This window comes from Heptranchias perlo, chromosome 13 (genome assembly GCF_035084215.1).
Source record: "Heptranchias perlo isolate sHepPer1 chromosome 13, sHepPer1.hap1, whole genome shotgun sequence".
NCBI classification, from domain to species: Eukaryota; Metazoa; Chordata; class Chondrichthyes; order Hexanchiformes; family Hexanchidae; genus Heptranchias; species Heptranchias perlo.
The window spans coordinates 44400359-44416619 of NC_090337.1; the positions used below are offsets into that span (position 1 = coordinate 44400359).

At 45.2% G+C, this 16261-nt stretch overlaps 1 protein-coding gene across 3 annotated transcripts in view; it reads right to left on the minus strand.

Moving 5' to 3' along the window:
* mlf1 (myeloid leukemia factor 1) overlaps window positions 1-16261 on the minus strand; it is a 36834-nt gene that overhangs the window by 10105 nt on the left and 10468 nt on the right. For all 3 annotated transcript variants that reach the window (XM_067995397.1, XM_067995398.1, XM_067995396.1), the window contains 3 exons: window positions 14338-14424; window positions 13954-14082; window positions 1354-1513 (listed from right to left, as the gene is read on the minus strand). In XM_067995397.1, the coding sequence (XP_067851498.1) occupies window positions 1354-1513; window positions 13954-14082; window positions 14338-14424 (376 nt within the window). The remainder of the gene's footprint in view (window positions 1-1353; window positions 1514-13953; window positions 14083-14337; window positions 14425-16261) is intronic.

Genomic DNA, 16261 nt, shown 5'->3' on the forward strand with positions numbered 1-16261 from the left:
TCTAATAAATCATAGGTTCCTCTCCACAATGAGGCCAGACAAAAGCATCCTCTTCATTCTGCAAAACCCCAGCAACCGCACAGCAATTTTGTCAAATTTCATGCCATGCATCCCAGCCCTACCAACCTTAGTGTAATCGAAGTGTAGGATCGCCCCCAGTGCAGCTAAACTGCACTCTCCCCTACCCTTTACTCTTAAATACCAGACATCTAACTCCAGCTGGTACATCTTGAATACCACCTTGCTGTGTACTGTCAGCTTTAAAACTGGTAATGTATAAAAAATATATTAAGCAAAGAAATAAGGACACTCATTTATGATCCTGAAAGCACCAGCAAAAATCCCAGAATACCATTTAATACAAATGCCATGTAGCACATAATATTAGTGACCTGATGTTATGTGCTACCTGGCATTGATACCATTATTGTATAAAACAGTTTATCCTTTGACTCAGAGTGAGTAATGTCACAGGAGATCTGCTGGTAAAATTAAAAATTTGGCACCTAGTTTGTGACTAATTAGCAAGTTGTAGGACTCTGTCCTGCAGATGACAAATTTTCTATATACTAACTGGTCCACGAATAGGAATCCAAAAAACAGTGGACTCCTGTCAAAACTTCGTCAGGAGCCTTCCAGAATGGCCACAAACTCAGCCAGGACTCTGATATGCCAGGTCCCAGTCTAGGGGCACAAGTTTCTGATCAGCTGTGTAAGCGGCGGAGCCTCTGTCCATTCCTTACAAGGCCAGTGATGTGGAGGGCGAGAGCCTAGGATGTCAGAAGTCCCTCGTTCCAACCCTCAGTTGGGTCAAGGGGTTGGGTCGATGTAACAATGCGGTTTCTCAGTTAGGACCTAAGAATGCGTGTGGGGATTACCTGGGGGCCCAGGCTCCAATCCCAGCCTGCATCTCTGAAAATAAGGGGAGCAAGAATTTACTTTAGGTTTTGAAGCAGTACCTTTTGCACTCCCAAACTGCTTAAGGCCTGCCTCTGCTGGCCACTCCTTTTGACCCTGCAAACCTTGGTGGGGTGAGCAGCGGAGTCCCATGATGGGGGCATGATCCCAGCGTAATTGCCAGAATTGCTATCCAAGGAATTTCAAGCGTCTATCATAACCGTGATGTTAACACAATAAGGCAACCAAATACACATTACATGAAAAATTAAAAAGGATATATTTATAGAGCATAGGTCCTGACAGACTGGCTTCTGCAAATAAACTGAGTATACAAAGAATAAATGAAGAATTTATTTCTATGCATATGTGCTGATATCTTCATATTATTTAATGGCAATCTTTTGAAATGGACTTAACCATAATATGGTTGCCTCACTTTCTGCTAAGCCTCACCTTCGCTTAGGTTGATAAAATCTTGATCCATTTCTTCATCACCTGTTCTCTGGTTTCTGGATTTCTGAATGACATGAGCACGGTCTTTAATGTGGTGGCCAATTGACATCTTTTCGACTCCACTTTCAGAGTCTTTTACTGCCCGCCTCGTCTCGATGATCTGTAAAATTCATAAATTGTTAATTATCCAATAATACCCACAAAACAACTCAACCTTTTACCCCACAAAGTCATCCACTGAAATTGGTTTTCCAAAAAGAATGGATTGCTTTAACAGGTAATGAGCATTAAAGACACAACTTTGTACTGTAAACTGTAAAACAGCTTTGTTGTAAAGGTAAAAGTCTCTGATATTTACAATCATATTGACAAGGTATAAACATTGAGACCACTAGTTGTATAGTGTACGCTGCTGAAGTTGTTATCTTAAAATACATAGCAACCATCTGGGTTAGTGGATTCTTTCTGTTACTGTCACAACAAAAGGGTTGTTGATCCTTCAACAATAACTTCCGCATGATTCTGGCACAAGTGGTTATTATACAACAAGCTTTATTATATTGATTCACGACAATATAGGATTACATTAAATGACAAGCAAGTAACACAACCTGGTTCCCGCAGACCCAAGATCAGACTTGGCCTTCGTAGCCTGCCTTTGGCTATGGACGTCCGACTGTCCTCTCGAGAGCTCTAACCTTTGGGAGGGGATATGCCCTATCTTTATACCATTCAGCTGGTTTGCTCTGTACGCAAGTATCTCTGACCTTAACTTCTAGTCATAAGTCATCCCACCGTGCTGTTGCCACGTTAGCAACTCAAGATAAGCTGTTCTACATAGTGTAACTAATCACGTCGACCTTCATCTCTATTTACAAGCTGTTTGTTCCTCTGAGGGATGGGTAGGTCCCTGGTTACCACACCTCGTTTTGGTGTAGACCACCTTCTGAAGTTAGCATGTCTCCATAATTCTTACTTGTATAAGCAATCTTTCAATGTTATCTATTCTATGGCATGCTGGCTTCATCCTCCCTGCTGTTCTGCTGTGTAAGCTGAACCATGCCCCCCTCAACATTGCCCTCTTGCTAAATGTCTTGGGCACTATGCGAGATGGGATACTAGACTATTCCTAGTTTTAAACCATATTCTCACAATCTACAACATTTTAAATAGAATGCTTTGATGTCTCACTCAAGATACAGCTACAATGTGCTACTGCCAATATATTTTGAACTTCACAAAAAATTCTGAAGTTAGAGAAATAGAGCTCCTCCAATAGAGAATTCTACAGGCAGTAATCCAACAATTTGTTTCAGATGTGGCAAAAGCCTTCTGGAAGCTTCAGTTGTTTTATGTTTGAAAATGTGCTCACAGTAACTCTTAACCTAGTCATCCTACAATATCAAGACCTTCTCTTAAGCTATCCCCTCTGACTATACAACAAGTCAGCAGATTTAAAAAAAAATCCCCCAGTACTACTTGGGATCAGTCTTTCCTCAAATGAACCAGATCCCAAGCAGATTTTTTCTGGCACCTTCGGATTTAGGCTGACTGCATTTTCTATCATCAGTTTGGAGTTATTTGGCACGATTTTAATAAGGCGGCGGGATGGCAGCAGGGGGTGGGGGGGGGGGGTTGGTCAATGTGCGCGCAACAAGCGCAAATAATAAAAACTTACCATTCCCCACACTATCGCAACTTAATTGGTGGCCATTAATCTTGTTTCCAGGTTTGCCTTCTGAAAGTTGCGCCGTGGACGGACTGTGCACCCGCATTACAGGCTGACAGCTGCAGCATCTCGATTTAAAGGGCCATCGTTCTATGGATTTTGCTGGGTGAGGAGGAGGAAGGAACGATTTTACCCAGCTGACAGGAGGAAGCGCCCTGCCTCTGCCACCAGCAGGAGCAACATATCCCGCACTTGGGTCCAGTGCAGGAATCGTTTCAATGACCTAACTAGGTCAGCAAAAGTGAGTACACTTGCTGATTCTCCTGCATTCCGTGTTGCACATCACTGCCCACACCCCCCCAACTCATTCTGCTCTACCAAGACTACTCCATCGCATCACTCTTCACACACACTTAAGGCTCATCCTCAACTTACCTTCACTTCCTGAGCACTTCCTCACCTCCCCATTTGTGACCCATCACTACCATTCACCCCAATCCTGATCCAATGTGACGTCTCTATCTGATACTCACTCTCTGATGCACCTCTTTCACAGTCAGCCTCACCCAAAGCAATGCATTCATTGGCTGACCGTTTCACCATCACTCACTCACACGTCAGTACTTTCTCCCCTTCCAGAAAAGAGCACAAAAAGCAAGCAAGAGAGCGAGGACTGGAGGGGGGCCACAACAAATAGTGGTCCTCACAGACACGGAGGCCCTGGAGATCAGCCGCATCATCGAGTGCCTGTCAGTCGGGGGCGCTGAGACTGGCGCCCCTCAAATGTCTGGTGACACAACTTTAACATTCATCACACACAACATGAATTGATGTTAACAAAGATTGGCCTCATTGAACACCTCAGTATGCCCATCGCAACATGACACATCTGTGATGATGCTTAATCTTGCCTTCTGTTCTCTTATAGGCCCTTCAACGACTGCAGTGACGGGAGAGGATGATTGCTCAGAGGACCTTCCGGTCTTAAAAGGAGAATGATCGAGAAACAGCAGCACATTTGCGAGGTACTGGAACAGGTGCCACGCACACTCTCCACAATAGTGCAGAGGATGGAGAAGTCCAACTCCTGCATTAGTGGCATGGTGGCACAGGTACGTGAAGGAATCTCTGAGATAGTGTCACAGGGATGTGAAGAACTGTCTGAGATAGTGTCGCACGTAACTGTGGAAATGTCTGCGATAGTGTTGCAGGTAAGTGCGGGAATGTCTCCGATGAAGAGAAGGCTAGCCTCCACTGAGCTTCAAGCACAGCTCACAAATGAGTCCATTTAGGCCCTGACAACGAACGTTCGGACTCACGATGAACAACATTCTGCCGCCTTAAACAGGCAGACAGAAACTTTACAACTGGGCTTCCAAAGCATCATACATGTCCTCCAAACTGTGGTCCAGCATGGTGGTAGGAGTGATGTAGGCCTGGTCCAGGAGAGGGATGATGACGAAAGGGGACATAGAAATGGAGATGCCACTCAAAGTGCTCACACGTCTCACATGTTGTCCTCCTCTCAACCAGTACCTACGATGCTGCTTCCTCTCCAGTTGGCCGAGTCTGCCCCTGCACAGGTGCAGCTGGAACGGTCTTTGGAGGGGCCCTCACAGGCGTCAAAACCCAGAGGGCGTAGGCCGAAAGCATCTAAGCAGTCCAGACATGGACATTAGCAACCTGCCATTACCTCTGCTGCAGCCAAGGGGATGCACCACTTAGAAGGAGTAAGAAGAGAAAGGCTAAGGATTTGTGATCACGAAGGGTATGCACAAGGGTGTCTGACAGACTGTCATGTTTTTCATTAATATTTGTTTTTTGTTAAAGTCACATTAAATGTTATCATTCTCACTAGACACTGCGATAGTGTTGCAGGTAAGTGCGGGAATGTCTCCGATGAAGAGAAGGCTAGCCTCCATTGAGCTTCAAGCACAGCTCACAAATGAGTCCATTTAGGCCCTGACAACGAATGTTCGGACTCACGATGAACAACATTCTGCCGACAGAAACTTTACAACTGGGCTTCCAAGGCATCATACATGTCCTCCAAACTGTTGTCCAGCATGGTGGTAGGAGTGATGTGGGCCTGGTCCAGGAGAGGGATGCCATGTCTTGCCCATTCTTGACTGCCTTTTGTGATAACGCCCTTTCATGTGCTTCATCATGAAAGGAGACACTTGACGCCGCCCAGTGGGTGATTTTACAGTGGGTGTATGTGCAGTTGCAGAACTGTTTTGTGCGGCGGAGTGGGGGCGCTGGTGTTGGTGCTGTGCTTTCCAGGTGGTGTGAGGACTGGACTATTCTCTCTGGACTATTTGTGATCTTATGAGAACCGTTCACGTGTAAGTGACTCCCTGGCCTCACAAGCAGCAAGGTGAGCTGCTGCTCTGCCCATGGGGTCGTCGTCGTCCTCCTCCTCCTGCTGCTGCTACTCCTCAATGTTCATTGCAGATGTGGATGCCAGATGAGGGCATGGGCCCTCATCAACCAGTATTCCTCTCAGTTGCGCCGTGTTGTGCAGGACACAATACACTACTATAAATCAACCCAATCTCGCTGGTGCGTACTGAAGCGCTCCCCAAGAACGATCGAGGCACCAAAATCGCATTTTCAGCAGTCCCTTTGCAGGTTCAATTACAGTCCTGGTACCGATGTGACTGTCATTGTATCGACATTGTTGCTCGCTGATGGGGTTCCTCAGAGGTGTCATCAGCCACGTATGCAGGGGGTATCCCTTGTCCCCGAGGAGCCAACTCTAAGATTGTTTGGTGTATGGAAGAGATGTTGGATTCCCTCAGAATGAACGAATCATGGCAGCTACCAGGGAATCTTGCACACACGTAAAGAAATCTTTTGTGGTAGTCACAAACGAGCTGAGCGTTGATGCAGTGATGACCCTTTCTGTTTCTTTTTATTCGTTCATGGGATGTGGGTGTCACTGGCAAGGCCAGCATTTATTGACCATCCCTAATTGCCCTTGAGAAGGTGGTGATGAGCCGCCTTCTTGAACCGCTGCAGTCCGTGTGGTGAAGGTTCTCCCACAGTGCTGTTAGGTAGGGAGTTCCAGGTTTTTGACCCAATGATGATGAAGGAACAGCGATATATTTCCAAGTCGGGATGGTGTGTGACTTGGAGGGGAACGTGCAGGTGGTGTTGTTCCCACGTGCCTGCTGCCCCTGTCCTTCTAGGTGGTAGAGGCTGCGGGTTTGGGAGGTGCTGTCGAAGACGCCTTGGCGAGTTGCTGCAGTGCATCCTGTAGATGAGCAGTCCTGGCTCATGTGGAGGTGCTCAGATTGCTATATGCATGCAATCGATTGCAACCTGTACATGTGGGGAGCCAGCCACAGAGTGGAACCCCACTGCCCTGTCTGTCTGGCTGAGGTCGTCCATGGGGAAGTTGACGTATTGCGAAGTCCTGCGAAACAAATTGTCGGTGACCTGCCTTATGTACTTGTGGGCAGACGGGACTGAGACTCCCTGGCGATGTCACTGGTGGCACCCTGGAATAATCCGGAGGCGAAGAAGTTGAGGGCAGTGGTCACTTTAACTGCAACAGGTAATGAGATACCGCCAGGCCCAGCCAGTAGCAGCTCAGCATGAAGGAGGCTGCAGATGTCTGTGACTACCTGGCGACTCACTCTCACTGGCGAGGATGGTGATGTTCCTCGTTCTCGGGTGTACTCGTGAATGTAACCGTCGCACCCCCCATCCTGATGGTGTCAGTTTGAGGGGGTCCGAAAAGTTGGTAAATTCGTGTAAACGTAACAATTCTCAGCAAGAACCAAGAATTTTCAGTCTAAACACAAAGATCTCCCAGCCAAAAGTTTGTCAGAGAGAACTGAGTGCCCTGCTGCAATAACTGACCTTTTATCCCCATCTGTCAAGCAGGGATTTAAATGTCCAAATGGCTGTCAGCTGAAACCTGGCTACTTTCCCATGGCGTGTTTCACAGAACATGGGAAACACGTTGAGGCAGCGTTAAAATCATTTGCCTTCATTGTTAATTGGATTTATGGACATTTCAAGTACTTTAAGTACTTTATTTACTGTTTTAAATATCGTCCCGCCAGCATTAACTGCTGGCGGGACTTCCGGGTTCAGGAACAGTGCGCACACCGAGATGACTCTGGGTCATGTGCGTTCTTTGGCGGGTTGGAGCCGGGATTCCAAATCCTTTGAAATTGGATTGAAACAAAACCCATTCACAAAAAACTGCATTTCCCTTAATTATATTAAATGGCAGTCCAGTTTTTGTTAATTGTGTAGGATGCAAGGTCGGAGATGAAAAATATAACTGACAGCAATCTTGGAAGTCTTGAGGCCCTGTTTGTTAAAGAGATTGAGGGGCTGGTTATAAATCTGCGTTAGGGAGTCAATGATCCAGATTTTGTTGAAAAAATAACGGCATGGTGTCATAGAATCATGGAGTACAGGAGGACATGTGCATGTGCCGACGAGGAACAGATACCCTGTGAATTACGAATTGCCACAAGTTACTGGCTGATTTGTGCCGCTCCGCCATTAGCTTTGCGAAAACGACATCTCGTTCTTAACCTCCCCGTAAGTTTCATGAAGTTGCTGCATTGTCCATTAAACTCACCACAGAAAGTTAAGTCTAGTAATTAACAGGGTAAGTATTCTTTCAATGACGTGATAATTGTTGATGACTGCCAATCAACCGCTCTTGGCCAGAAAGTGAACAATTAAAAGTGTGACGTCTCATTCCTTCAGTTTGTGAATTATTGTTGGAGATTTTAAAAATGTCAAACTTTAAATTTAAAAAAAACTTACTTTTCCTTTCTGTCTCTTTTTCTCTCTCTCAATCGAATTTTTCTTTCCCTCTCTATTTCTCTTTCTGTACCTGATTTGACATTGAATTCATCCACTCCAAGTCACCCTTCTTCTCAGTCCTTCTGCTTATTTCTCAACCCTTCAATCTCATTGATTAAGGAGATACACTGTGTGCCCCATTGTTCACCAAGGTATCAGATGCCCTGTTTCCTTTGCCATGCCGTTATTAGCTTGCACTTCCAGCAACTTTGTGGGCAAAAACTGTTTGAACCTAAACGTGCACAAACAAGTCTAACTAGCAGGGCATGCACTGATGCCCCACTTCAGCAAAATCTGGGCCATTAGGGAGGATGAAGTTGAGGGAATCAAGGAGGGAAAGGAAGTTAGTGGAGGTTGGGGAAATGAAGTTAAAATGGAATTGGAACTCAACGAGTATTTGTCATCACGTAATAAAGAGATTAAAACAGGGACCCAGTTTGGGAGGGGCGGGTGCGGGAGAGGGAGGAGATTTCAGGAGAGAAAGCAGCCAAGGGGCTTTGGCGAACAACATATGAGTAAGATTTTTAAGAGGCAGACAGGGTGCTGAGGGTGAAGTGTTCAAAAGTAAAGAAACAGCTGGAAAAATAGGATGATAGCCATGGTACCACCATGGAAGTTGATGTGGGACCTGGTGGAACAAAAGCCAGAAAGGGATTTTAGTGAGGAAGAAAGTATTATCATTGCTAAGCCAAGTTTCTCTGAGGCCTAGGATGTTAGTACACACGTGTGTAATGATGTTGTTGTTGATAAGGGACTTATTAGTGAAGGAGCACACATCTTGATGGGCAATGCATGGGAGGGGAGTTCACCTGTGGTTTCAAAGAATCATACAGTACAGGAGACCATTCAGCCCATCATGCCTGCTCTTTGAAAGACCAATTTGTCCCACTATCCCTATAGCCCTGCAAATTCTTCCTTTTCAAGTATATATACCTACTTGATTTAGCTGAGAATACCGAGAAGGTGGGGCAGACTTGCTGGAGATGGTGAGGAACTAGAAATCAGTTAGAGAAAATTATTCCAGAGAAGTGGGGCAGACATAATATGCTGGAAGCAGAGAATAGGGCAATTTGAATGGCTGCTGGGCAAAGTTGGCATCGTGTGCCTTGATCTTCAAGCCAGATGATGTGTAAGCTGAAACAGAGAGATGCTCTTGGGCCGTCAAGGAGAAACAGGGTCTGGGGTGGCAGAGCAAGACAGTGAGAAGGAAAGTGGGAAGGCAAAGGAATTTGGATACGGGACAATAGCCATTTTGTGCATGTGGATGGAACAAGAGTTACCAAATTAAGAACATAGTAGAATATAATGGAAAAGATTGGGGTATGTCAACAGAGTGGCAAATTTAAGTTATAGGGAAACATAAAGAGCAAACCAAGCAGCAAGGAGTTACACTTAATGAAACCTTTAAGGCTTAAAAGTCCCCAAGAGTAATTGTCAGACCTGCTTCCAGCTTTACCCCACTGCAGTTCATGATCTCTTTCAGTTGTGAGGCAAACGACCACAAGCCAACCTGTGCCACCCATGAATTGTGGGCAGGTTGAGAAAGTTGCTGTGGCAGAGCGGATTGATACCAAAATTGCATCGATGTCCTAATTGCATCATTCGCCCCTCATATAAATATATTAATGAGGCCCCACCTGTATCTGACAGAAGTGCTGGCTGCCGACAATGTCGGCCCAAAAATCAAAACCCCCAGTGGTAAGGCAGTGACTTTGTTTTAATTTTCCTACTGCTACTGCCCCATTTAAGCCTAAAAACCGATGGTAGTGAGATGAAAATGTGACTCAGCCATTTTTATTTCAGCGGTATTCCATGTCTTCATGGAGCGCCCGCTTTGGCCCGGGCTGGGGGAGCGCCCGCTTTGGCCCGGGCTGGGGGAGCGCCCGCTTTGGCCCGGGCTGGGGGAGCGCCCGCTTTGGCCCGGGCTGGGGGAGCGCCCGCTTTGGCCCGGGCTGGGGGAGCGCCCGCTTTGGCCCGGGCTGGGGGAGCGCCCGCTTTGGCCCGGGCTGGGGGAGCGCCCGCTTTGGCCCGGGCTGGGGTAGTAGAGTGTGACATCAGCCAAGAACATAAGTCCCGTAATTACTTTAAACAAGATAATGTTTAACCATGGAAGGCATTACATCCAAGCCTTATCCACTCACCTTGGGTGCACATGCATGCACTTTCCAGCAAGAGTCGCTGGATAGAAATCAGGAAAGGGAATCCTGACTGTTCCATCCCAATCTCAGAGGTGCTGTGGCCAATAGTAACACTCCAAATGTTTGTCAGGTTAAGAGCAACCAAGCATAGACCAGTGACTGAATCTAGGAACTACTGCTCTCCATGATACAATGTTAAACTGAGTGATGCCATTGGAAGAGTTGAAGTGACCAAGTTTGAGTACCTGTTATTTTGGGTCTTGGATTGTATTTGTGTTATAGCGCTTGAAAGAACTAATATAAAAGCTGGATCCAATTTCAACTTTTATTTTTAAATGTAAGGAATCTTACAAACACCAGGTTATAGTCCAACAATTTTATTTTAAAATCACAAGCTTTCAGAGATTATCCCCTTCGTCAGGTGAATGAGTGAAAGGTTCTCAAATCGCATATCTATATTAGGCTGGGTGAGAACCTCTCTGGATACGTCGAGGGCATCCTGAAACCCATCGTACAGGGAACCCCCAGCTTCTGTCGCGACACTACAGACTTCCTACAAAAACTCAGCACCCACGGACCAGTTGAACCAGGAACACTTCTCACCACGATGGACGTCTCGGCACTCTACACCAGTATCCCCCACGATGACGGCATCGCTGCAACAGCCTCAGTTCTCAACACCAACAAAAGCCAATCTCCAGACGCCATCCTACAACTCATCCGCTTCATCCTGGATCACAATGTCTTCACCTTCGATAACCAGTTCTTTACCCAAACACACGGAACAGCCATGGGGACCAAATTCGCACCCCAATACGCCAACATTTTCATGCACAAGTTCGAGCACGACTTCTTCACTGCACAGGATCTCCAACCAACGCTATACACCAGATACATCAACGACATTTTCTTCCTATGGACCCACGGCGAAGAATCACTGAAGAGACTACACGATAACATCAACAAGTTCCATCCCACCATCAAACTCACCATGGACTACTCCTCAGAATCGGTTTCTTTCTTGGACACACAAATCTCCATCAAAGACGGGCACCTCAGCACCTCACTCTACCGCAAGCCCACGGACAACCTCACGATGCTCCACTTTTCCAGCTTCCATTCCAACCACGTCAAAGAGGCCATCCCCTATGGACAGGCCCTACGAATACACAGGATTTGCTCAGACGAGGAGGAACGTGATGGACACCTACAGACACTGAAAGACGCCCTCGTAAGAACGGGATATGATGCTCGACTCGTCGATCGACAGTTCCGACGGGCCAGAGCAAAGAATCGCATAGACCTCCTCAGAAGACAAACACGGGACGCAACCAACAGAGTACCCTTCGTCGTCCAGTACTTCCCCGGAGCGGAGAAACTACACCATGTTCTCCGCAGCCTTCAACATGTCATCGATGACGACGAACACCTCGCTAAGGCCATCCCCACGCCTCCACTACTCGCCTTCAAACAGCCACCCAACCTCAAACAGACCATCGTTCGCAGCAAATTACCCAGCTTTCAGGAGAACAGCGTCCACACCACCACACAGCCCTGACACGGCAACCTCTGCAAGACATGCCAGATCATCGACACGGATATCACCATCACACGAGAGGACACCACCCACCAGGTACATGGTTCATACTCCTATGACTCGGCCAACGTTGTCTACCTTATACGTTGCAGGAAAGGATGCCCCGGAGCATGGTACATTGGTGAGACCATGCAGACACTGCGACAACGGATGAACGAACACCGCGCAACAATCGCCAGACAGGAGGGTTCCCTCCCAGTCGGGGAACACTTTAGCAGTCAAGGACATTCAGCCACCGATCTTCGGGTCAGCGTTCTCCAAGGCGGCCTTCGAGACACACGACAACGCAAAATCGTCGAGCAGAAGTTGATAGCCAAGTTCTGCACCCATGAGGACGGCCTCAACCGGGATCTTGGATTCATGTCACGCTACACGTAACCCCACCAGCAAAAAGGGGAAAAAAAGTTGTGTGTTTTAATATTCTCTCTCTCTGCCATTTGGGTCTCTTTCTTTCTGTCTGTGTAATTGACACAATGTATATCCAGTGTACTGGGTCGTGCTGTTCTCCACGACTGGCCTGTTTGAACAACAACGACACCTTTTGATTGGTGTGATGCTGTCCCAGCCTAATATAAGATATGCGATTTGAGAACCTTTCACTCATTCACCTGACGAAGGGGATAATCTCCGAAAGCTTGTGATTTTAAAATAAAATTGTTGGACTATAACCTGGCGTTGTAAGATTCCTGACATTTGTCCACCCCAGTCCATCACCGGCATCTCCACATCATGGCTTTATTTTTAAAGGTGGTTCTATTTTATTGCAATTTTTTTTTAACTGACAACACTGTCTGAATCTTGTTGAACAGTTAGTTGGAAAAAAATTCAAACCAACATTACTCATTGAAAAAGAGAGAGTGCCCTTTTCTTTTAGGGAATAAAGAGCATTTCGTGATTTTCTCGCAATTCAATATATAAAATGTTGAAGTTTAAACTAAATATACTGAGGGAAGTCAGAGCACTTTTAACATCAGACCACATGAAATTCCAAGCTAAATATACTTTGAAAATGCCACATGCTTGTCATGTCTTAAATGAAATAAAGTTTGTATGTATGTGTTGGCAATCTAGACATGAAAGGGAAGCAATTATTCAGCTTGTGTTTTCATTGGCTGAAGCTCTAAAAAGTATTATTAGCTTATGTTTCAATAACTCAGTGCTGCACTTAGCTCTGGCCACATGAACAGTTCAACCATATGCACGTTATCTTCAATCTGTCCTGCAGTTCAAGCTGAATTTTCCACACACTGATGCCAACAGAAACTGCACTACCAACCAAACATATGATTTTCAAAGTGATTTTCTTCCTTTTTGAAGTTTTTATTTTTTATGTTTAAGGCAGCAGTACAGCTTTGTGTAAATATAATGAAATGCTGACATTAATATATATTAATTTGTTGCTAGATTTATAATTGAACGCATATAGAAAGCCTATTTCCTCTGGTTAAGGAGTTTGTTAGAAGGTCTCGTCAATTTAAAATGGTCAGAGATTGTGAGGAGAGAAGTTCCAAGAAATGTCTTTGCACAGCTAATTGTTGGAGCATGACCATTACATCTTCTAAAGGAGAAGTGGATAAACATTTGAAGCAGTTAACAATTGACGGCTATGGAGAGAATGACAAACACCATTGAACGCAAGTGGATACCTGCAGCAGACCAAATTTGTAATACCTTACATAAACTCCTACTCGTCTAAAATGTAGCCGCTTGCGTCCTCTGTCCTGCTGGGCCACCAACACCGATTCTAAATGATCAACGTTGCCTTCTGTCCCTAGTATATTAAATTTAACTCATCCTTGTCTTCCACCTCCCCCATGTCCCACCCTATCTGTGGAATCTCCTCCAAACTTATATCCCTGCTGTGCCCTTCGGTTCTGTCACTCTAGCCATTTTGCATTCCCCACCTGCCTTCTTCCCACCACTGGTTGAACAGCCTTCAGCTTTCGCCCTACCCTCTGCCCTTCACTTCTCTATCCTCTTTTAAGGTCTTCTTAGCATCTTTTTCACCAAGCTTTCAATCATACCCCCTAATCTCTTCCTCCATGGCCTGGCATCTGTCCCCCTATCTGTTTCCATTTATGAAGCATCTTGGGATATTTTTTGTTAAAGATGCTATATAAAATAAAAGTTGTTGTTGTTGAACACCCAAGGGTGGTGGCTATTCCTCTTCCAAGGGGGTTGTCTTAGATAATTTTGCAACGTATAGATCATGGCTGCCCAAGGTCACATGGCACTCTAAAACCTTTGAGTCCACTCTTACAATATAGACATGTGAAATTATAAAATACTGATGTTCATTTATATGTCTATTTTGAAAGAATACATTAGGTCGATTGATGAATTTTACAATTCAGAATACTTACTCCACCAGGAATACGGTGTACGTGACTGGAAGCTTGGAATACTTTGGGAGGTTCATTTCCCACTTTTGCATAGGTCATTACATTGGAGGTATTCAAAGAGTGACCATTAGGATCTGAAGATACACATCCCTGCAGAAGAAAAAAAATGCACATTGGTTTAAAAAAAAGCTGCTGTCATTCTGCAAAACTTAAAAAAGTGCCCCCAGGTCCTGGCACGTGAAAAAGTTCTGAAAGACTAGACTATAAGTTAAACGCAAATCACAATTATGTGTAGCCTTGAATTATCTTATAGGAGTTTTTAACATTTGCTGTTGCAACAAGAAAACATTGTTGTAATCATGGCAAATAATAGTTTGTGTTTGGCTCTGCCCACATTGCACTTACAAGGTCACTTTGCATGTCAAACATTCTTTTTCTCATGTGTTCCATCATGGAGTTCATCGATTGGAATGGATCCACTGAGCCAGCACCCTATCATAGTACACCAAAAGCAAGTGAGAATGTAAACATAGCAATGGTTCTTTTTAAAAACAACGTACAGGGAAAGCTAACAGTAAATTATGAACAGCATACAGTGAGAACTATTTTATATTAATATATATGTAAAAAGGGAATCCAAAAGTTTTCTACAGGCATGTAAACAGTAAACGGGTAGTTAGAGGAGGGGTGGGACCAATTAGGGACCATAAAGGAGATCTACTCATGGAAGCAGAGGGTATGGCCGAGGTGCTAAATGAGTACTTTTCATCTGTCTTTGCCAAGGAAGAAGATGCTGCCAGAGTCTCAGTAAAGGAATGTATAGTTGAGATACTGGACGGGCTAAAAATTTATAAATAACAGGGACTTGAAAGGCTAGCTGTACTTTAAGTAGGTAAGTCATCCGGTCCGGATGGGATGCATCCTAGGTTGCTGAGGGAGGTAAGGGTGGAAATTGCTGAGGTTCTGGCCATAAGCTTCCAAACATCCGTAGATACGGGGGTGGTGCCAGAGGACTGGAGAACTGCAAATGTTACATTCTTGTTCAAAAAAGGGTGTAAGGATAAACCCAGCAACTACAGGCCAGTCAGTTTAACCTCAGTGGTGGGGAAACTTTTACAAACAATAATCCGGGACAGAATTAGCAGTCACTTGGACGAGTGTGGATTGATTAGGGAAATCCACCACGGATTTGTTAAAGGCAAATCATGTTTAACTAACCTGATAAGAGTTTTTTGATGAGATAACAGAGAGGGTAGATGAGGGCAATGCAGTTGATGTGGTGTATATGGACTTTCAAAAGGTGTTTGATAAACTATCGCATGGTAGGCTTATCATCAAGATCGCGGCCCATGGAATAAAGGGGGCAGTAGCAACATGGATACAGAATCGGCTAAGGGACAGGAAACAGAGAGTAGTGGCGAACGGTTGTTTTTCGGACTGGAGGGAGGTGTAACAGTGGTGTTCCCAAGGGGTCGGTGCTGGGACCACTGTTTTTCTTGATATATATGAATGACTTGGACTTGGGTGTACAGGGCAACATTTCAAAATTTGCAGTTGACACAAAACTTGGAAGGGTCGTAAACAGTGAGAAGGTTAGTGATATACTTCAAGAGGATATAGACAGGCTGGTGGCATGGGCGGATACGTGGCAGATGAAATTTAACCCAGAAAAACGCGAAGTGATACATTTTGGTAGGAAGAACGAGGAGAGGCAATATAAACTATAGGGCACAACTCTAAAAGGGGTACAGGAACAGAGAGATCTGGGGGTATGTGTGCACAAATCGTTGAAGATAGGCAGGGCAGGTTGAGAAAGTGGTTAAAAAAGCATACGGGATCCTGGACTATATGAATAAGAGGCACAGAGTACAAAAGTATGGAAGTCATGAACCTTTATAAAACACTAGTTCGTCCACAACTGGAGTATTGTGTCCAGTTCTGGGCACTGCACTTTGGGAAAGATGTGAAGGCCTTAGAGAGGGTGCAGAAGAGATTTACTGGAACGATTTCAGCGATGAAGAACTTCAGTTACGTGGACAGACTGGAGAAGCTGGAGTTGCTCTCCTTGGAACACAGACGGTTGCGAGGAGATTTGATAGAGGTATTCAAAATCATGAAGGGTCTAGTCAGAGTAGATAGAGAGAAACTGTTCCCATTGGTGGAAGGGTCAAGAACCAGAGGACATAGATTTAAGGTGATTGGCAAAAGAACCAAAGGTGACATGAGAAAAACTGTTTTACACAGCAAGTGGCTAGGATCTGGAATGCACTGCCCAAGGGGGTGGTGGACACAGATTAAATCATGGCCTTCAAAACGGAACTGGATAAGT